The 20,966-nt window shown below is 41.9% G+C and overlaps 5 protein-coding genes across 6 annotated transcripts; 4 read left to right on the forward strand and 1 right to left on the reverse strand.

The window, feature by feature from the left end:
• The first annotated feature begins 687 nt into the window (after nucleotides 1-687).
• LOC130701401 (helicase POLQ-like) lies at nucleotides 688-4,259 on the forward strand. Its single transcript, XM_057523365.2, has 8 exons — nucleotides 688-1,762; nucleotides 1,837-1,997; nucleotides 2,052-2,390; nucleotides 2,441-2,623; nucleotides 2,694-2,769; nucleotides 2,824-3,062; nucleotides 3,133-3,420; nucleotides 3,487-4,259. The coding sequence occupies exons 1-8, from the start codon at nucleotides 799-801 to the stop codon at nucleotides 4,144-4,146; spliced, it is 2,910 nt and encodes a 969-aa protein (XP_057379348.1). The 5' UTR covers nucleotides 688-798; the 3' UTR covers nucleotides 4,147-4,259.
• On the forward strand, nucleotides 4,201-5,076 carry LOC130701459 (fas apoptotic inhibitory molecule 1-like). The gene is made up of 4 exons (XM_057523441.2): nucleotides 4,201-4,454; nucleotides 4,512-4,737; nucleotides 4,802-4,851; nucleotides 4,921-5,076. The coding sequence occupies exons 1-4, from the start codon at nucleotides 4,326-4,328 to the stop codon at nucleotides 5,074-5,076; spliced, it is 561 nt and encodes a 186-aa protein (XP_057379424.1). The 5' UTR covers nucleotides 4,201-4,325.
• Nucleotides 5,016-6,016, reverse strand: LOC132088371 (DNA-directed RNA polymerases I, II, and III subunit RPABC4-like). The gene is made up of 5 exons (XM_059497151.1): nucleotides 5,914-6,016; nucleotides 5,447-5,510; nucleotides 5,327-5,389; nucleotides 5,212-5,241; nucleotides 5,016-5,151 (listed from the first exon to the last, which is right to left on the reverse strand). Exons 1-5 carry the CDS (start codon nucleotides 5,992-5,994, stop codon nucleotides 5,129-5,131), a joined length of 261 nt encoding a protein of 86 aa, XP_059353134.1. The 5' UTR covers nucleotides 5,995-6,016; the 3' UTR covers nucleotides 5,016-5,128.
• An 800-nt stretch (nucleotides 6,017-6,816) lies between these two features.
• On the forward strand, nucleotides 6,817-9,677 carry LOC130701415 (polyadenylate-binding protein 4-like). Of its 2 annotated transcripts, none has more exons than XM_057523387.2 (8): nucleotides 6,817-7,052; nucleotides 7,200-7,448; nucleotides 7,507-7,979; nucleotides 8,043-8,400; nucleotides 8,461-8,768; nucleotides 8,909-9,166; nucleotides 9,235-9,501; nucleotides 9,567-9,677. In XM_057523387.2, the coding sequence occupies exons 2-8, from the start codon at nucleotides 7,253-7,255 to the stop codon at nucleotides 9,654-9,656; spliced, it is 1,950 nt and encodes a 649-aa protein (XP_057379370.1). In that variant the 5' UTR covers nucleotides 6,817-7,052; nucleotides 7,200-7,252; the 3' UTR covers nucleotides 9,657-9,677. The 2 variants fall into 2 exon arrangements, with proteins under 2 accessions (XP_057379370.1, XP_057379371.1); XM_057523388.2 differs by having other exon boundaries at nucleotides 7,203-7,448.
• Nucleotides 9,678-11,068: 1,391 nt separating this feature from the next.
• Nucleotides 11,069-20,564, forward strand: LOC130701399 (extracellular sulfatase Sulf-1-like). Its single transcript, XM_057523359.2, has 11 exons — nucleotides 11,069-11,425; nucleotides 14,394-14,841; nucleotides 14,911-15,307; nucleotides 15,475-15,580; nucleotides 15,747-15,834; nucleotides 16,084-16,531; nucleotides 16,901-17,206; nucleotides 17,291-17,826; nucleotides 17,885-18,525; nucleotides 19,493-20,101; nucleotides 20,216-20,564. Exons 2-11 carry the CDS (start codon nucleotides 14,605-14,607, stop codon nucleotides 20,316-20,318), a joined length of 3,471 nt encoding a protein of 1,156 aa, XP_057379342.1. The 5' UTR covers nucleotides 11,069-11,425; nucleotides 14,394-14,604; the 3' UTR covers nucleotides 20,319-20,564.
• Nucleotides 20,565-20,966: the final 402 nt, after the last annotated feature.

A 20,966-nucleotide genomic window follows, 5' to 3' on the forward strand; every position in this document is an offset into this window, starting at 1 on the left:
ATTGAAAAATACCGACCAGGGGCCTTCTTCAGTTGTTGGACGAGTAACAGCATGGAAGTTGTCAGCTACTGCACCACGACCGAATCGAACAAGAATTTCACACACTATTGTAAGTTAGAGACACACGAATATTCAACTAGGCCAATATATAGCTCAAACAGGGATAATAGATCATAACGACAAAAGTTAATTAGTTTTTAAGCAGTGACCTGGCCATAATGGAATTCACAGTTTTAGTCATTTGCAGAGGCAATTAAAGAGTTTTGAATGCTGCCAACAAATAATATCACTTGATTTAAAAGAAAGTTTTCTTAAGACAACAGGTGTGCCCAGCCACACATTAATTAAACTAATCGCTTCAGACAGAGCACGCTTCTACGACTAAGCCTTTGTGGCGATTCAAGTTGAGACTTGCCAGACCTGCACCACATTTTGGCGCCTAAGGTATCGTTTAAACCGGAAAAGCTACACGTTGCCTCTCTATCGAGAAATCAAAATCATATGTTTTTGACAAATTATTCAAGTTCAAAAAGTATTTAAAAATATTTTCATTATTTAATTAATCGGTGTTAATGTATCTTTTATTATTATTTACAAATTATAACTTACACCAGCTGGCAATACCAAATTGCCTGTGCATAATATTCATGATTGCCAACCAAGAAGAGGCTTTAGTAACTACGGAACGTAAATAAAGAATTTCAAGTTAAAAAAGAAGCCCCTTGAAATTTCGTTAGCGAAATAGTGTTCATTTGAATTATATGTATATGTAATATTCTATTGAAGTATAATAACGTCATGAATGCAAAAAACTTTACCTCGTTTGCCACGAGAAAAAGAATTCGTGAAAGAGATAATTCACCCGATATGTTTGCTGTGGCTGATGAAGATGAAGATGCAATTTCATCTGATAAAGAGGCTGAAAAGGCTGACCCCATGAGCTCTGTAAATCACAAAACACCTGGTAAAGATATAAGTAACTTATGCCATCAAAAAACTAAATCTTATTCAGCTACACCACCATCCACAAGTGACCAGAGCCCAAAACGAAAAATTGTGTTATCATCTTCTTTTCACCGTGAAAACAACAATCAGTCTTTGCCACCAAGTGACTCAAAAGTTTCAGGAGGCTGCTCAATGAGCTCTTTAAGAAGTACATTACACACCAATCATTTTGGATTAAACAGCAGGATGAAGGAAGCTCTCCGCTCAGGTGGCATGGATAGCACCATATTCCAATTTTCCTCTCATTCACCCTTATCAAGAGAAACTCCTCCTGTTTATACACTGAATAGTAGCAATGTTGTCCCTTCCCAGACATCTATTCATTGTGGACCTAATCATGGTTTATCAGATGCAGCATGGCAAGCAATTTTGCAAACAAAAGGAATCAAAGGCTTGTATGGATGGCAGACACAGTGCTTGAATAAGGCAACTAAAACCAATCAAAATTTGCTCTACTCCTTGCCCACATCCGGAGGAAAAACTCTGGTGGCCGAAATACTTATGATTCGTGAACTTCTATGCAATCAGAAACATTGCCTTTTCGTCTTGCCGTATGTCAGCATTGTACAAGAGAAAATTCGGACCCTTTCCTCGCTTGCCATAGCCCTGAATTTTGCCATAGAAGAGTATGCTGGAAATAGAGGAACCTATCCTCCCCGCCAACGGAAATCTAAGCGAGTTATTTATATTGCTACATTGGAGAAGGCCCATGGGATCATCAACAGTATATTGGAATTGGGAAGATTGCAAGAAATCGGTAAAACCAATATTTTCAATTGCGCTTTGTTTGTACAAATGGTAACCAACCTTTTCCCAATTTTCGACGTTAAGGCTTGGTGGTGGTGGATGAGATTCACATCGTCGGTGAGGGTAAACGAGGAGCAACGCTTGAAACCTTACTTTGCAAACTTCTGCTTGCTCCCATTGGCCCTCGCATAGTAGCTATGAGCGCTACAATAGGAAACATCGACGAGCTGAGTAATTTCCTCAAGGTATTGCTAGCACCAAGATCGTTTTGTTTCTTTTTAACTCAATTTTCAAAATAGGCTGAGATTTACACAGAAGACTTTCGACCAGTCCAGCTCAGGGAGTTCATCAAGACTGGTGACCAAATATTGGAAATAGACAAGAGACAACGGGGATCGCAGGAGAACTTTATGAAACATTCCCGATCGGTATCAGCCCCATCATCAACATCCCGCAAAAACGATCCTGATGGTCTAAGTGTCCTGGTTTCGGAGGTAGCCCCGGAACACAGTTGTTTAGTCTTTTGCTCTACAAAGAAGAACTGTGAAAGCGTAGCCAAATTGATTAGCAGCAATTTGCCACCAACACTGCAACAATGGAAAACGGCTGAAAAACTTAAATTAAGGAAGGCGTTGGAGGTAAAATTCAAGGCAGTTATTTAGAGTATCAATCTAATATTTTATTACAGCAAGAAAGTGGTAGATTATGCCCAATATTGAAATCTACATTGCCCTTTGGAGTAGCCTATCACCATTCTGGCTTAACTGGTGACGAAAGACAGTTGATTGAGGAAGCTTTTTCTTCCGGAACCTTATGCTGTTTGTGTTGTACGTCAACACTTGCTGCCGGAGTCAATTTGCCAGCAAGAAGGGTATGGATTAACATTAAAAAAACGTTAAGCGACACCTGTAATGGCTACTGATTATCACCATTTGAAATAGGTAATACTGAGATCGCCATACATCGGAAATGCGCGTTTAACACGTGCTCGCTATCAACAAATGATTGGACGAGCAGGTAATAATCATGTTGATAAATAAAGTTTACGTGATAAATTGTATATCTATTTAGGCCGAGCCGGTTTTGATACTCATGGAGAGAGCTTTGTGTTAGTGAAACCAAATGAACTAACCTTTGTAACTAATGACATTCTCATGGCGCCAACGAACCGAGTCTATAGCCAATTGGCGGAAGACGATCTTCGTGGACTACAGCAGCTTTTATTGAGTTTAATTTTTCTCGACCTTGGAGGGAAAGATCATAAAACCTTGGCCGAAACTCTTCTTCATTCCACACTTCTCGGACAGCAGGTACAACAAACGTATTCAATCTTTTATAGGCACCTTTATGTTGGTTTAACAGTGTTACATTTAACTTCAGAGTTCACATCAAACTATTACAACGACGCAGCTTGTTGAAAAAAGTCTCAAGAGCATGATGGAAAAGAATTTGATATTACCTGATAAGGACGAAAAACTGGCAGTAACAAAACTTGGCCGTGCGACGCTGAAAGGCATTGTTGACTTGGATCGGTCGAAACAACTTTACAACGATCTACGTCTTGCCCAAGGAGGCCTCGTTCTCATGACGAAACTTCATCTCATGTACCTCGTCACACCCTACGATATGGTCGGTACTGTATTTCCGATAGCGGCAACATACTTTCAGGTACCTATTTACACACAAACGTTCATCTTTGTTCTAAAAAGCTTACGGTATTTATTTTCATCGAAGGCCTTTAACAAATTGTCTGCAGAAGAACTAGGAGTAGCGAGAACGATTGGTATCAATGAAACCGTCATGGTCAAATTAATGTCAAATCAACAACAGAAAATAGAGCGATCAATTTTGGAACGCTTTTATTTGACACTGATGCTCAACGATCTTTTCAAAGGAGAATCAGTGTGGAACGTCAGTGAACTATACGGTTGTACTCGCGGAGACGTTCAAAATCTACTTTCTAACGCAGCAAGCTTCGCTTCTTGCGTTTACCACTTCGTTCAAGAGTTGGATGAATTTTGGGCCTTTTCGGAGCTTCTACTTCCTTTTAGTCGGGAGCTTTCGATGTGTTGTACTTCGGAATTGATTCCACTGATGGAATTACCTTCAGTGGCTAAAGGCCGGGCGCGGATGTTATTCAAAGCTGGCTTCCGGACATTAACCGATATTGCCAAGACAGACCCAGATCAGCTCGTAGCTCGAGTGGATCACTTGCCGAGACGCGTTGCACAGCAAATGATTGCCGCAGCCAAAGTACTGGTCTACGAAAAAGCTGATGCTCTACTAGAGGAAGCCAATTCGCTATTAGAATTAGTTCCCAGACGCCAACCACTTGTCCCACTTGACGAAACATTTCAGACACAAGCAAGTAATGTATCTCTTCTTGATGATTGAGTTATTTGTCTAGTCTATGATTTTTTAAAATTTTTATTTATAAATATTTTTCAACTGCGGGATTAGTGTCACCCTACCCCTACCCTATGCCTGGCACGTTTGGTTAACAAATACAAAATCTTTAGTTGAGTATCCTTTTGGACTTTCGTTGCTATGGTTACTACTTCGTATTCCTGCTTATGATGCCACCCCTGGAAAGACGATCTATCGTTGCAAGTTGGAAAATAATAATTCCTGAAGGGGAATTCCTTGTTGAATTCGAACACGGAACAACATCGGGCAAACGTGTGTTATGGATTAACGGAAATGTAAGTCTTCAGCTTGCGGGTGAGTACAACCGAATGATGTAGCATGGTTCTATACAGGAATACCTTAGAAAAGAATGGATGTTTCGCCTTGTTGGTTCTGAAAATTTCCGGATTGGCCGTTACGAATGCAAATTGGACGTAGAGCCGGATGGGACTTTCGGATTACTCTATTTGTTATCTATAAACGGCCAGGACATTGGCGAATTCCAAGAAGTAAACAAGAAGAGATGGATTACTTGGAATGTTAATTCAAGTGAAGGAAAAAGTGACACTATTCTTTTTGGTAAACAATCATATTCTAACCCCAGATAAGTACATTACCTAATTGCTTTACTTACCATAATCAGAAAAGGACACTATGGATGTTTGGTTTAATGGGAACAAAATTGATTGTGAGGTGCCATATCAATCATACTTTTTTTTTCTTGTTTCATTCATATGTGCATTAATTTTTTATTGTTCCTAGGTCCAGTTTATTGATGGTGGCAACCAAACCCAGTTTTCTATTAATGGTACTGTGGGGGCAATTAGATCAATTTCAAGTGGTAATAAAAAAGTAGGAATGATTCATCAATTTATTCTTGGGGATGAAATTTTACAACCTGATACAGACAGCAAATGAAGAATTTGAATTCCAGAAACCGTAGTTTACCTCCACATTGTCCATGAATGCTTTATCGAGCATCAAAAACAATCACTGAAACAAAATTTCATGTCAATATTACCTTTAAATTTTTAAAAAGAAGTTACAACTTACATCTCTTTGTGCGTTTCTTATACATGATACCTTAAATATATAAATAAACAAAAAAGGATGATGAATGCCACATTTAAAAAGAATAATCATAACTTGAATCTGAACAAACACTTACGATAGCCACATTCTCTGCAACGAATTGGATCTCTTGGTTTAAGTTCATTCTCCCCATGACAATCTGAATAAATACAATACTTATTTACTGAATAAAAAATGGTAAACTTATTATTAATACCTCCACATATATAAACCATGGGTTGTTTTTTTTGTGGCTCTTGATCTTTGCCTAGAGGGTCCATCTAAAGATATCAAAGTACATCATATTTATCTATTTTTGACCTTTTAAAATCAGAAAAAATTTATTTTATACAAGTAGAAGATAATTTGTTTTGTAAAGAAATCTCCTATACCAGAATAAATTATGAAACTCACCCTTTACGGTAAGAAAACGTGTTCAACTTTCAAAACTTTTCTCAACCTCCTGAACGGCTGGTTGTGTTATGAAACACTAATGTGCTGAAATGTGTAGATGCACTACCGCAAATATATGAAGTACAAAGAAAAAGGGCTATGACGTAAAGGTATGGGCTTATCTACCAATGGATGGCAGTTGGAAGAGTTATAGAAACCTTTCTCTATCCCTTGAAAAAACGTAATGGTAATAGCTTAACTTTTATATCAACTTAGGGTTTGCAAGTTTACCTTGTACAAGTCCTCCTTTTTCTTTGTACTTTCTGCCTTTGACCAATCAGCATCGAGGAGCCGGAGATCCAGTAGCGCCATCTATGCATGCTGCTCAGCAACAGGAAATTGGCTGAGAACTATGTGTCAGAATTAAAAATGGCACAACATGAGATCAACTAGATTGTCTTATTTATGTATTATTAACACCTAAGTGTTGTTAAAAGATTTAAATTATTCTATCCCAAATCTAAAATTTTAAGTTACAAATTACTATTTAATTAGGAATCAGTGCATTATGCTAAAGAAGAAAATGATACAGAGGAAACACTAATCATTTTAAGCCATCTATGGAAATGAATCATGCAATAGATCTGTATTTTTTGTTTTGCTCTTTGTTTCTTTTGGCCTTTTCTTTCACAAGATTACTTTCTTGTATGCTGGCAGAATGTAAAAAGACTTGGAAATGTTTCTGCTTCAACGCACAACATTCGCAACTTTCACAAAGTTTCATTTACCTCATTCGCGCAAAAATGTGGGTCAGGTTATTGACTTTGTGAAAGTATGTTAAGGCATCGGGTATTTTTCTGATTACTACTGCGTTTATGACAATGATGTGCGCATATCACAGTTTGCATAAACTTAGATTGCAAGAAGCTATGCTACATGAATGTTTGAAACGAGTGACAAATCAATTAATAAAAGCTGCATGACAAATAACATATAAAATAAAATTTTTCTAAATTATAATTATGAATAATTCTTTAAATAACTCAAATGGCGAAAAACAATTTGTGGCAACAAATTTTATACCATTTGCATGGCGTTTTTCATTTGTTTAGCTGTAAAAGGATATTAACCTACGGTGCCACATTTCTATATAAAATCAAAAACGGCCATACGGCATCCCGTTTCCTGTAGTGGTGGCACCATTGCTTCACTCTCTGGGCGACGTCAGTGAGAGAGGGTGGTCTTTTCTTCGTTCGTTTTCTTCAAGTAAATGCAAAAAATCACAAAAAAATTGTAATTTTGCCAAAAACCCCCCAAAAAAAAAGAAAATAAGAATACTAACTTGTAAGTCAAGTTAGAAAAAAAAAATCCTCTAAAGGCGAACACTGTGCTCTTATTCCATCACAATCTGTTTCTCGGCCATTTATCTTGTAAGTACTTTTTCAATATGGCAACCGTCCTTACTCACGCGTTTGATCCACATTGCGTCAATTAGTACTGACGTCAATGCAACGTTTACTGTTCAGGGGAACAGGCAATGTTAGTAATACGTTTCTAATAACACCTTCTTTTATCAGCAGATCAATTTATATCCTTTGCCATCTTGATAACTTGACAACTTTCTGAAAAAATGAACAACACTGCTGGAGCTAATTACCCCATCGCCTCTCTATATGTTGGTGATCTTCACAATGAGGTCACTGAAGCCATGCTCTTCGAAAAGTTTTCCACTGCTGGACCTGTGGTTTCCATTCGTGTCTGCAGAGACATGATCACCCGTCGCTCACTTGGCTATGCCTATGTAAACTTCCAGCAACCAGCTGATGGTATATTAGCTACATATTATGCTGTATTAACACATTCTCATCAAAGTGTGTACTATAGCTGAAAGGGCATTGGACAGTATGAACTTTGATGTCCTTCGAGGTAGACCAATCAGAATCATGTGGTCCCAGCGTGATCCATCTCTCCGCAGATCTGGTGTTGGCAACATCTTCATTAAGAACCTTGACAAGACCATTGACAACAAAGCCATGTACGATACATTCTCTGCATTTGGCAACATTTTGAGCTGCAAAGTAGCCCAGGATGAGGCAGGTAACTCAAAGGGCTATGGATTCGTCCACTTCGAAACTGAAGAAGCTGCTGTGAATGCCATCACAAAGGTCAATGGCATGTTGCTCAATGGAAAGAAGGTCTTCGTTGGCCGCTTTATCCCTCGTAAAGATCGCGAGCGTGAGTTGGGAGAGAAGGCTAAATACTTCACTAACGTCTACATCAAAAACTTTGGTGATGAATTTGACGATGAGAAACTATTTGAATGCTTTTCCAAGTATGGAAAAGTTACTTCACATAAGGTAATGTGAATTTACCTATTATTCTTGTTATATGATGAGATTAAACTAAATTTTCCTATTCAGGTCATGTCAAGTGACGATGGAAAATCTCGCGGATTTGGATTTGTGTGCTATGAAGACCCTGACGCAGCTGAAAGAGCTTGCGATGATATGCACGCCAAGGAGTTGAACGGAAAAACTCTTTTCGTTGGACGGGCCCAAAAGCGCAATGAGCGTCAAACAGAGCTCCGTCGCAAGTTTGAACAAATGAAAATCGAGCGCCTTAACCGTTATCAAGGCGTCAACTTGTACGTCAAGAACTTGGATGACACAATCGATGACGAACGCCTTCGCAAGGAATTCGCTCCATACGGAACCATCACCTCGGCCAAGGTCATGACTGAAGGTGGTCGCAACAAGGGAGGATTCCAAACATCTCTCGGTAGGTATTCTAGTACATGATAATGCACTTGTTCAATTTTAAAATTGTCTGCTTTTTTAGGTTTTGGTTTCGTTTGCTTCTCTTCCCCCGAAGAGGCAACGAAAGCCGTTACCGAGATGAACGGCCGTATCCTCGTTTCCAAGCCTTTATACGTGGCACTGGCTCAGAGGAAGGAAGACCGCAAGGCTCAGCTTGCTTCACAGTACATGCAGCGAATGGCCGGCATGCGCATGCAGCAAATGGGTCAGATGTTCCAACCGGGCGGTCCGGGTTACTTTATGCCTGCTCCGATTCAGCCGCAACGTTTCTACACTCCAGCTCAGATGGCACAATTCCGTGCCACTCCACGCTGGTCGGCTCAGCCTCAGGTACACATTTAGGTTTCGTCTTTTTATAGATTTCACCAGGTCTCGTACAATGTTTGGTGATGGGACTGATCTGTTTTGAGATTTTTCTTACATCTTACAGTATTTCTGAGACTAATCGAAATTGCTTTAAAAATAATTAGGTTCGCCCGGCAGCCCAGCTCAACCAACAAGGTGCCGGATATCCCGTGTCGGCACAGTACCGCGGCGGAGTGCCCCCGCGCGGTCAGCCACCCGTCGTCCGCTCGATGCAATCGGCTCGTCCCATCACGGGCCAGCAGCCCATGGTGCCCCAGGGAATGCCTGGTCGTTCGCTCGGAATGCCCTCTGGCGGACCTGTCATGCCTCAACCACGCCCCGGATTCAAGTTCACTCCGGCTATGCGCAACCCGCCCAGCCAAGTAAGTTGTTGGGTAACAGTAGATTTCAAGAAAGCAAAGCATTATGATCCCCATTTCGTCTTTTTAAGGGCTCACTTCCTTCAAACGCCATGGGTGGATCGGCTGCCGGTGGAATGCAGCAAGCCCTTGTCGTCCAAGGCCAGGAACCGTTGACGGCCTCTATGCTGGCCTCGGCTGCTCCCCAGGATCAGAAGCAAATGTTGGGAGAACGTTTGTTCCCTCTCATTCAACGCATGTATCCAGATATGGCTGGAAAGATCACCGGCATGTTGCTGGAGATCGACAATTCGGAGTTGTTGCACATGTTGGAACACAACGAATCACTCAAAGCCAAGGTACGAATCCTTAATTTACTTTGTGTGGTGGTTCAAAAACTGACTTTTTTTTTTTATGGGTGAAGGTGGATGAAGCTGTCGCCGTACTCCAGGCTCACCAAGCTAAGCAAGTGGCTGCTGCTGTTGCATCAGTTGTTCAACCAAAGGAGGAATAAAAAAAAGAAATAAAAGAAAAACTACCAAAAAAATGGCAAAACTTCAAAAAATCCACAAAATGTTTTTTTTTTCTTCGTCTACGACACGAGTTATACGCAACTCTTCTTCCGTTCTTTCTTCTTTGTCTCTTATCTTGATGTCATCGACCACCAATGAAGAGAACCTCCTGGTCGCCCAGCCTTCTTTATTTTTCGCTTATACTATCCAACCTTTTCTTTATTTTCTGTTTTACTTTACTTCTTCATTTGTAATCCCATTCAGGTTGTGGGTTATACTTCAATTACAATTTCTTCTTGTACTGGTATAATTCCGAATACAAGATGGGTTTCAGGCTAAAAAGAAAAAAAAGAAAAAAAACAAACGGAAAAACACTGTTCCTTTTTTTATGGTGAAGGGGTTGGTCAATGAAAGAGGCAAGTCAATTGCTGTCGAGAGGGCGCCGTTTCGGCGCGCTTTGTTTTAACATTATGCTAAATCGACGGAAAGAATTTCGTCCCGCGTGAAGGAAATCGTAAAGATAGCCAATGGGTTTTTTTTGGTACACGTACACACACCGTTGATTTGCCCTTTCGTCCAGGCACCCCAAGGAGGAAATGAGCGTTAAGAAAAAATCACCAGTTGCTTTTATGTATACATAGTCTTGTCTTTAAAAAGTTCTTGAGGACTACTGCTAGACATGTTTTCAGAGAATCGTCTAAATTGTAAAAGGAATAGGGATGGCGTGGGGGGAGGAGAGAAACGAACACAGCAGACGGATGCAGCTCGTAAATCTTTGTAAATCTTTCATCCCCATTGGTATTCCTCTAACAAAAAGAAGCCATGTTGTGTGTTATCTTTGAACAAGTTGAGGAGTTTAAATAAAATAAAAACAAAATGTTTTTTTACGAAAACTCTCGAAGAGATTCTTAATTTATTTATCAGCACTGACTCGTCTGACGCTTTCTGAAGCAGACAGTAAACACACAACACTCTGAATAAATGTTTATGGTCGACTGATGTATCTTTCGTCATCCGTCGGGAGAGAAAAAAAAATAGAGAAGAGGTTGTTCACGTTGTTGTTTTAGCAATCTTGTTGTAGCAGTTTGACATGTTTGTGTCAACCGTGCCGTCATTGGAGCTTTAAACATGTCGGGCGGAAGAGGTGATGACACCACCGGACGGGATTCGCCAAATTTGCAGCGACGCACAATTAAGACGTGCTTGCGAGAGGTTCAACACGTGCATTTTTTCCAACGAGGTTCCTTTTTAGCGATGGCGCTGCAATCGTGGAGTCGAGTCTCACCTATTGGCGACTTGAGAGACCGCTTGAAAAGAAAATGGGCGGGCTCATAGATTTTTTTTTTCTTTTTTCGTTTCATTCTCGTTAGGTTAGGTTAGTGTTTCGCCTTCAGTACGTTTTTGGCTGTCGGTCCATCGGGTCCGCAGCTGTGTTTAACCGGCCGCGAGTCACGTTTCTTTTTTTTTTTTTTTTGAATTATTTTGGACGAGGTCGAAATTTCCTTGACTTTTTAGAAACAACTATTTTACTTTGAATATTTTATGGAGAAATATTTTGTCTGTTACGAAATATCTTTGAGTTGTTTCTGTTTAACTTGTTCCTCGCTTGTTTCCACCGATGTTTGATTTTATCTGATGAGGAATTTGTTGTTGCGTTATCGAAAGGGGGGAATCAAACGACAGAAAAAAAAACACGACGATTGAACCGAGTGTGTGTGTGTCATGCCCTCGTGTGCCGAGTTGTTGCTGACCGACTGAATTTCTTCTTCAGGTATTGAATTCATTCATTTTATTATTATTACCTTGTGTGTGTGTGTGTTGAATCCGTGTCCCGTTTTTTCGGCCATTTTTGTCTCGAGTGCACGTGTCTTGTGTCGTCTTCCATATTTCTATTTTGTGAGCTCTTGTGACTTGAGCTTCCAATGTTTAGACGTGGTAATGGAGGCACACACGATAACGGGCTTTCATGTTTTATTTCAAGCCACTAACCATTTCAACCAAAACATTTTGATTATGTTTAAGACTGAAAATGTGTCTCGTGTATGGGGGGGAATGTGTGATGCCCACGTCTTGCCAAATTAATAGTTCTTTTACTGATTGGATTCCATTGTCACAACTCCAACTTAGTTTTGGATGAAAAATAAGTTCTTTTTTTTGCTATTTTTCATGGAGGGAAGGTCAGAAAAAAAGAGAAAAAAAAAAAAAGATGGAGAAGGGAATGACAGCCGGGCGACGAGGAGAGAAACAGAAAGGAATGCCTTTGAGCGGTCACACAGAATTCACAAGTAAAAAAGAAGGGAAAAAAGGAAATGAATTACGGGGCATATTTTCTCTGTCTCTCTCTCTCTCTCTCTCTCTCGGTCTATGTCTGTGTTTAGTTTGTACGCACAATAGGCAAGGTCGTTTGTGCGCGAGCTTGGGCCGAGCTTTTTTTTTTTTTTTTTTTTTGTTTCGGGAGAGCCCGAAGAAGAAAAACGACTCACACACTTTTGCCCTCTAGGTAGACAGGAGAAGAAAAAGAAACTACAAATTTTTTGTTTAAAAAATGTATTTTTTTTTTCTTGCCCTTTTTCGTAATCGTTTTGGTGAAGTAAGAACTAGAGAGAATGTCGACAGGCAAAAAAAATTCCATAAATTAAAAACAGTAAATCCCGGTTTTATTTTCTACTTGGCTGGGCACCCTTTTATCCACCTTGAATTGAATATCACGTGTGCCCGTGAGCGGGAAACAAGAGACACACGATCTCGCGGTTCGTTTTCAAACCAGACACGATACGATACAATCTAACGCTCTGTGCTTTTTGGCTTTTGTGTATTTTCAACCAATTATCGTGACGCAACTGACGGTGGCTGCAGCCATTTGCTAAGAGAAATGGAGGGTGGCCATCAAACGTCAAGTGCACTTTGATGAAAGCGCATTTCTATCTTTTATTTATATATATATATATATTTTTTTTGTTTCTTAACTTGATGACGTCGGGACTTTATGTTCTGCCGCCGCCGTTGACGTGGAAACAATGAAAATAATAATCCCGGCACAGATACAAACAGAGAAGCAGATTAGAAATTTGTCTCCCTAAAAAAAAAAAAAAATATACATACAAATACGGGAATCTCGTCTTCTCCGACCGCAAATCAACAGAATTTGTTTAATTTTTTCTTACCTTTTTTTTTCTTTTATTCAAAATAAAAAAAGAAAGGTAAGAATTCCGAAACAAGTTTTGGTGGGTTTTGATTCGATGCCAGCTGGACGTTGTCATTCTGATGCGTCCAAGATTCTTGAATTGCACTTCTTTGTTTTCAATTTCTTTCAACGAAAAGTTGACGTGTGAGACACCGAAATCCGTTGATTTCCTCTCGGACTAAATTGTTATTATTACCATGTGAAGGATCTCCTTCCTGCTACTTCAATAAGTCCTGACAAAGGACGAGATTTTGTTCAATTGCCTCGTCAACTTTATCTTCTTTTAAAGGAATGTTAGGCCCGAAAAAGGCAATGTGTTTTTCTTTGGCTAGTTAGTTTAATAGCTCAAGAAGTGCTGTGTGTAGTATAGACATCTCCTGCACACTCTTTCACTATCTACTACGACGACTACAATCACCTTTTTTTCTTTTCTTTTTTTTTTCTAAATGGGCTGTATACGATAGAAACGGGGGATGGTCTTAAAAAAAAAAAAAAAAAGAAAGAAAGAAAACGAGCATCGAGGAGGTAAAGATGAGAGGAACACATTCCGGTGACCCACCGTGGGTCATTACCGGCCGCGCAGCACCAAACCTGAGGAATCAACCCCATGGGCCACACCACCACACATTTTGCCGGCTTCTTTATTCCCTTTTTCTCTGTATTAATAAACCCACCCCTTCGAGAATGAGGTGTATACCGATGGGAGTTTCCGATTTAATATTTTTTTTCCTTCTTCAATTCCAATTTTTTGTGTGTGCCGTGTTGGAATGAACGTGTCTTGTCAGGTTTCAACCCGTCCAAAAGGATTGGGACGGCGGTGAAAACGGACACAAGATGTGAGGCTCTTCTCCCGATACAAAGTAATAAGAGATCGTCCCTGATGCCCAGTAATTGAAGAAGGGAAAAGTCTCTTCATTTTCGGTTTTTATTAGTAGAAAAAAAGATTCTTCTATTCATGACACATTCCATACCTTTCTTCCTCTCTAAACACAAAAAAGAAATGAAACATTCAGAGGGTTAGAGAGAGAGAAAAAAAAGGGTCTTTGTGAATTGCCATTGTCTTCCTTCCCCCATCGGTTTTTTTTTTAACAGAAAATATTTTATTTTATTTCGTTTTATGTTGTGCATCTCGCCATAGCCTTAGAAAACGAACACACACTACGTGGATTTATTTGAAAGGACCGACACATTTCTTTTCTATGTGTGTCATTCTTCTCTCTCTATTGGTGGTGATGGTGGTGTTGGAGTCATTGTGCGGTTAGGTTTTACTGTAGGGAAAAAGAATTGGTCTTTTTTTTTCTTGTTTAGCGTTAAAAGAAAAATAGTTTTTCGCACCCCCCTCACCGGTTTCTCTTTTGACACCAAGAGAACCCTCCAAGTACAGTCGTATTGCTTGGCTTGACACTTTACACATCCGCCCTCTTAGCTTGCCCCCTCCCCTGCTAACAAAAAAACGCTTCTATTGTGTGTGATTCTTGGAATTACGTTGCAGGGACGAACGTTGTTCTCGTTTCTTGATTGTCTCACTCTATGCTTTGTAATCTCGTTTGGCCAGTAAGGTTTCGCGCAGCCGAGCAGAATTTACCCTGTTTTTACCCACGTCCCGATTGGAGGCGATGAGCAGCTGCATGAGGAGACAAGAGTCATAAAAAAAAAAAAAAAAAATCCATCCGAAAAAATATTCGATTAAAAAAAAAAAAACGAAAGCCACAATCAGTGTGTGAAGAAAAAGGAGCTTCATCTTGAGACATAACAACGCAAGAACAATGAATATGCGCAAGATCGTTTGGACGTTATGGGCGATCGCCTTTGTTTATGGGAGCGTGAGCTGCCAAGCCGGCGATGAAGGTGAGCGTCGAGGCGGAAGAAAACGGAATCGGGGCACGGGCACTTCGGCCTTTCGTCCCGAACAGAGCAGCCCATCGAATCATGGCCGTAACCTTCCCATGCCCGATGACCCACTGTTCACTGACCAACGAGAAATCCGGCTCTCTTTCATGAAGGTAACAGCACAAGCACTTATTGTCGATGAATATTTAAAGTACTCATCGTTGCGTGTTTGAAAACGGTAGGAGCGATTGTGGAGCCCGAGTGGATCGACGGACGCTTCTCGGAAAAAGGCGGCCACGACGACGAGTCACAATAGCAAGAAGAAGCCGTCCAAGTCGAGCGGTGGTGGCCATTCATCGGATAATTATTCTGGCCCGCGAAAGACCGGCTCTGACTCGTCAACGAAGACGAACCCTAAGAAGCCCAATATCATCCTGATGGTGACGGACGACCAGGACGTCGAACTCGGCTCTCTGGAATACATGCCCAAAACGAGAGCTATTCTCAAAGAAGGCGGCGCTTTCTTTCCAAACTCTTTCGTCTCGACGCCAATGTGTTGCCCGTCTCGCAGTTCCATGCTTACGGGCCTATTCGTCCACAATCACGGAGTCTTGACTAATAACGAGAATTGCTCATCAGGTCAGTTGTCAGCCTCTGATGTTTTGTTTCATTCAAAGTAGTGACATTTCCGTTTCCCATCTTATCGTCGTCGTGTGTGTGCGTGTGACGTATGCTGGACTAAAAACAAAAAACGGGCATTTTCTTTTTTGTTTTTCGCTTTGCTTTCTTTTCTCAAATATAATTAGCCTATTGGCAAGCGGAGCACGAGCCGAGGACGTTTGGCGCCTACTTGGCCAGCGCTGGATATCGGACGGGCTATTTTGGTAAATACCTCAACAAATACAACGGCAGGTATGTGGCAGTTTATTTTCGCGGTTTTGCAGCGTCAAAATTTAAACGTACAAGAAAAAAATATACACGAACGCGTGACGATCCATTCGAGCCCGTATCAACATCCGTCTTCTGTACTCTCATCCTGACCGCATTTTGTCTTTTTTTTTTTTCCCTCCCCCAATAGTTACGTCCCGCCTGGATGGAGAGTGTGGGCCGGTCAAGTCATGAATTCACGATACTACAACTACACCATTAACTTCAACGGCCAAAAGGTATAAAGAAAAAAAAAAAAACATATTTTCTTTTAAATCTTTGATTTCTTGTTGGCTCGCCAACTTGACGGCGGCGAGACCCATTAAGAAACGCGCTAGAGAATTTCTTGTTCTTTTCCAACTGTTTTTTTTTTGTTTTGTTTTGTTTTCTGGCTTGTCTGAAAATGCAAAAAAAAAAAAAAAATGAAAATAATGGTAATAATAAGGACGACGTACACAATTCTAATAATGACGATAATTGGCCGACAGATCAAACACGGCGCCGACTACCAGACGGATTATTATCCCGACTTGATCACCAACGATTCCATTAGTTTCCTGCGCGAGTCTAAGCAACACTACGATCATCAACCTTTCCATTTGGTGATGAGTTTTCCGTCTCCTCACGGGCCCGAAGACTCGGCGCCTCAGTATTCGAACATGTTTTTCAATGTGACGCGACATCGGACGCCCAGCTATGACTTCGCTCCCAATCCGGATAAACAATGGATTTTGCGTTGGCTTGGCAAGATGAAACCGGTCCATCATCGTTTCACCGATTTGCTCATGACGAAACGCCTCCAGACGCTTCAGAGTGTCGACGATGCCGTCGAGAGGATTTTTAGCGAGTTGGTGGCACTCGGCCAGCTGGACAATACCTACATCTTTTACACGTCGGATCACGGCTATCATCTGGGACAGTTTGGACTGATCAAAGGTACAAATCTTATTCACATTCCCTTTAGGCGACAAAGTTTTTTCCTTTCGAGATTAAAGGTGATGGGTGATCTTATCATTTTGCGCTTGTCATTTTGAAAAAATGGATTCAGAAAGAACTTGGCTGTCAATTTTGTTTGACTATTGTCAACGCGTGCTTTACCTTTTTCGAAGGGGCAAGGGGGGGAGGTTTACTTTTGTCAATCAACTGTCAACTTCTGATGGATATCTTTTTATTATGAATTTTTTTTTTTTTTTTTTCCCAAGGATAATTTGCATTTCGTGTGAGGCCAAAAAAAAAAGTGAATATTCCTTATGAAAAAAAGATTAATTTTTTTTTTTTTTTTTATAAAATGTGAAATGTGTTTAGGCAAATCATTCCCGTTCGAGTCCGACATTCGAGTCCCATTTTTGGTCCGCGGTCCAGGCGTCGGACGCGGTCGGGTGGTCCAGAGTCTGATTGGCAATGTTGATCTGGCGCCGACGTTCCTGGAGATTGCCGGTTTGCCCGTGCCATCGCACATGGACGGCGCCTCTATCTTCCGATTCTTCCAAAAGGAGAAGGTTAAAAGCCGTGCGCCCTGGAGGGACACGTACTTGATCGAGCGGGGCAAAATGCCACCCGCGCTCTTCCCAAAGCTCAACGTAGTCGAAGATGTTCCCAATAACAATGAAGGTACGTCCGTGTTCACCTCCCCCTTGCATTTTATTCTTTTTTCCTTCATCTTTGCTGGTTCTTTTCCTAACAATCATCGGATAGGAGCTGAAGGCGACGATGCTGACGGAGTGTCGGTCGAGTACTCTCCGCCGCGAGGCAAATTTGAACGATGGGCTGTCGAATGCCGCAAGCCGCAGTACCAAAGCCCTTGCACTGGATTTCAAAAGTACGAGTGTGTCTTTGTGGACGAGCGCTGGCGAATGAAAAAGTGCCGGCCGTCCGTCCACAAGGTAGCCAAGAAGAAATGGTGCCAATGCAAAGCCCTCTCCAAGTACCGACTCAGCAAATTGGAGCCGGAAGAGAGGAGGATGCAGCGCGCTTTTCTCAAGGAGCACACTAGCGTTGATTGGCGCGGATATCGGCCTCGTTTCCTCAAAACTGTGGCCGGCAGCAAAAGGAAGTTGCACAGGAACAACAATCGACACAAGCGCGAAGATGCTGCAACAGCAGCCGCAACGGCTGTCGAGACGGCCGCCTCGTCCGCGGAAGGCAGTGTATTGCGAGATGTTGCTGAAGACGAGCTGGAACAGGTCGAACTCATCATGGAAGACATATCGGATGAGATTTCTGATCTCGAGGTAAAAATTCATTTTCATTCATTGATTTTTTCAGAAATATAATTTTTCCATTTAAAAGGCTCTGACGGAAGCGAGAAACGTTTCCAGCAGCACGGAAGCAGCAATCGTTGATCCGGTCACGTTGGCGCCGTCTACGGCAGCTGGATTGCCAAGTAGTGGCAATAAAAGTGCACCGCAGCTGAACAACGGCGATGGGAAGCTCAACTGCCAAATTTTGGGCCAGTCGCGAATTAATTGCAGTAGTGAAGTGTACAACGATCCAGCTACTTGGCGTTTGAGTCGCGACTTTCTCGAGCAACAAATCCGGATTTTGCGCGTTCAGTTGGACGAGTTGAAAGTCATCCGGAAGCATTTGCGGGCAATGCGGCCCACCATGGGCGGTGATAAATTCTACGCGGCCAATAAGAAACGGACGAGTTCCAAAACGCCGAGCTCTTCGCTCTTTGACTGGTCGTCACCGGCCTCCAAGCGCACCGAATTAAATAGCAGCACGGGTGCGTCGGAGGTGGCCGGAAGTGGGGCCAGTAGCCGAAGGAAACACCGTCCTAAAATCCCACAGTTAACGGACGATGGCGAAGACGATGCCGAAGAAGAGGAGGTCGTTGACGACGATGACGACGAAGAAGACGAGGATGAATCGACTGTCGATCCAGTGGAAAGCACGATCGAAGTGACCATCTACGACAATCGAAAAATCAAGTGAGTGAAACCGACGTGTGTAATCCTCCGCCCCTCTGTGTCTTTTTTCGGATCCATTAAGAATGTGGCACACTGCCACGGAAAACAAAAGAAACGCGTTCGTAGATGATACCAACTTGATAATTCGGACTCGTCGTCCCCACCTATCACTCTTGTATATAGTAGGACAAGTAGTTTGGTTTTCCATAGAAGGTAACAGGGGGGGGGGGGACTCGGATCAAAACGCAGAGATAAGAGAAATAGGAAAACGAAGTTTCTGGTGTGGTTTGGTGGTGGTGATGGTAGTAGTACTACTACGACTACTACTAGTAGCGGTTCTTTATTTTTCCATGTCGGACGTAGGGTCACGAAGAGACATCCTTACCCGTCGGGATGAATGGATTGCTTTTCTTTGTGTACCTTTTTTCTTCGGAGGGAGGAAGGCGATGGTGGATGGCATGTACAGTTCGCTTGAATAGCAGATATGGCGATAGGAGTAAAGAAAACAAAACACAAAAAAAGAGGAACAAACTGGGGGGCTGAACTTCTTCTCGTGTGTGCAAGTGTGTGAAGGAATTTCTGGGCATCGTCTGTGACGACCTTGAAGATGGATCTGCTGTCGGTATCCATTGGGTTGGAAGTTTCTCTCTGAACTCTGTCCTCCCCTCGACTCTGTCTTCGGGCCCGATGAGGAGGGTTAGCCTACGTCATTAGGGAAATCAGCTGTTTCTACCTGTAGTTTCTTCTTCTTCTTTTACCGAACATGATCTTTTGAAATCATCACCCACATCCATCCGTCGAGTAGGAAGAAGGGAGGCACACACACTCCTCCTTCCGCCTGTCGCTCTCTTTCTAAAAAGAAATAGTCCATTCAATTAAAGGTTCTACTACTCGAATTGCAAATGTTCATTCTCTCCATGACCTCTTAATGATCCGTTCTGTAAAGGATCTCCCTTCTAATTGCTTCTTTGTTCTTTTTCTTTTCCAGGCCTTCAAACAATGTCGGACGGATCGGGATGTGCCCCTGTGTCGACGTCAATTGGTCGCGCAGTCAGGCGCGTAACGAAGAGCGTCTGGTTCGCCAGGCAAACCGTCGCAAGATCAAAGAGGAGCGTCAGAAGCGTCGCCAAAAGAAGCTGAGCCGAAAACGGGCCATGGTTGAATCGCACAACGGCCAATGCAACTATGAAAAGATGAATTGCTTTAGCCACGATAAGGACCATTGGCGGACGGCTCCGTTGTGGAACGACAGTCCGTTTTGCGTCTGTATGAACGCCAACAACAACACGTATTGGTGCGTTCGGACGCTCAACACGACTCACAATTCGCTCTATTGCGAGTTTATTACCGGATTTGTCACTTACTACGACATGCGCATCGATCCCTACCAGCTACGCAATATCGCCCACACCTTGTCTGAAAATCAATTGGCCTTCTTCCATTCGACTTTGGAACGGTTGCGCGTCTGCAAAGGAGCCGACTGTTTCGTCAACACCCACCCGTCTGCCGCCAAATTACTGGCAGCCGGCAAATCGGATCCGGAAGAGAGTAAAGATGCCAGTTATCACCTACAAAGTAGTCATCTGCTCGACAATGGGTAACACGCATTTTCAAAAAAAATTTTGTTTTGCTTTTTTCCCATCAGCTATGACGACGACGCGCTAACCTATTTTTATTTTTTTTTCTTTATTTTTGCCGCCCATTTAAACAGTCGGTCGGGTAAAGTCAAGCCGAGACGTGACGGATACTGGCGCCGGTCGAAGCGACGCGAAAGGCAGACGCCCGACGTTACGTCATCGAGCGCCGCCGCGTGATTGATCTCGTCCCTCACAGCTTCTCTTTTACTCTTCCTGGACAAAGTTCACTAACTACCCCCTGAGAGATTGTTATAGGACACACACACATACAGATGGATATAAAAGAGCAGAGAGACTCGGCCACTGTTTATATCCCTTTCCTTTTTCGGGAAAAAAAAAAGGATTGTTTTTTTTTTTTTTCCCCTTTATTTTTTCTTCTTTACAAGTTTCTGTTTTTGTTGTTTTGTTGGCCGGATCGTTTATATCCTCGTTGTTTATCGTTCACGTTTCCGAAAACAGATGAGAGATCGTTCTCAGTCGTCCTGTTTTTCGTGCGGGAGCAAAGTGCCAACGTCACATTTTCTTGCCGACGAATGAGAATTCGATCTATTGACTTCTTTCCCCCCTACCCTCTTTTTTACTGAATGAAATTGATTTTTTTTTTTATTTAGTTAATAATTTTTTATCATTTTGTTTACAAACTCAGAAAAAAGCGAGAAGAAAGGTTGAGTTTTGTTATCGAATTTTTTTTTTTTTTTGTTTTCGCCCTCAAATGTTTTGACTTGTGTTAGCCTCGCCTTTGACTCGCGGCCACACACGAAAAGAATTTCGATATAAATTTTCCCCGGCGTGTTTCTCGTTATTGAACGTCATTTTATGTGTGTT

The sequence above is a fragment of the Daphnia carinata genome, chromosome 10, assembly GCF_022539665.2.
Source record: "Daphnia carinata strain CSIRO-1 chromosome 10, CSIRO_AGI_Dcar_HiC_V3, whole genome shotgun sequence".
NCBI lineage: Eukaryota > Metazoa > Arthropoda > Branchiopoda > Diplostraca > Daphniidae > Daphnia > Daphnia carinata.

Coding starts and splice junctions, on each gene's coding strand:
- LOC130701401 (XM_057523365.2), top strand. CDS start 799: ATGAATGCAAAAAACTTTACCTCGTTTGCCACGAGAAAAAGAATTCGT. Junction 1,998..2,051: donor AGCTGAGTAATTTCCTCAAG/GTATTGCTAGCA, acceptor TTTTCAAAATAG/GCTGAGATTTACACAGAAGA. Junction 3,421..3,486: donor TAGCGGCAACATACTTTCAG/GTACCTATTTAC, acceptor TTTTCATCGAAG/GCCTTTAACAAATTGTCTGC.
- LOC130701459 (XM_057523441.2), top strand. CDS start 4,326: ATGATGCCACCCCTGGAAAGACGATCTATCGTTGCAAGTTGGAAAATA. Junction 4,455..4,511: donor TGTTATGGATTAACGGAAAT/GTAAGTCTTCAG, acceptor GGTTCTATACAG/GAATACCTTAGAAAAGAATG. Junction 4,738..4,801: donor AAGTGACACTATTCTTTTTG/GTAAACAATCAT, acceptor TACCATAATCAG/AAAAGGACACTATGGATGTT.
- LOC132088371 (XM_059497151.1), bottom strand. CDS start 5,994: ATGGCGCTACTGGATCTCCGGCTCCTCGATGCTGATTGGTCAAAGGCA. Junction 5,390..5,446: donor CATGGTTTATATATGTGGAG/GTATTAATAATA, acceptor GTATTTATTCAG/ATTGTCATGGGGAGAATGAA. Junction 5,152..5,211: donor TAAGAAACGCACAAAGAGAT/GTAAGTTGTAAC, acceptor ATTTTGTTTCAG/TGATTGTTTTTGATGCTCGA.
- LOC130701415 (XM_057523387.2), top strand. CDS start 7,253: ATGAACAACACTGCTGGAGCTAATTACCCCATCGCCTCTCTATATGTT. Junction 7,449..7,506: donor CTTCCAGCAACCAGCTGATG/GTATATTAGCTA, acceptor TGTGTACTATAG/CTGAAAGGGCATTGGACAGT. Junction 9,502..9,566: donor ACGAATCACTCAAAGCCAAG/GTACGAATCCTT, acceptor TTATGGGTGAAG/GTGGATGAAGCTGTCGCCGT.
- LOC130701399 (XM_057523359.2), top strand. CDS start 14,605: ATGAATATGCGCAAGATCGTTTGGACGTTATGGGCGATCGCCTTTGTT. Junction 15,835..16,083: donor TTAACTTCAACGGCCAAAAG/GTATAAAGAAAA, acceptor ATTGGCCGACAG/ATCAAACACGGCGCCGACTA. Junction 20,102..20,215: donor AGTCATCTGCTCGACAATGG/GTAACACGCATT, acceptor CCATTTAAACAG/TCGGTCGGGTAAAGTCAAGC.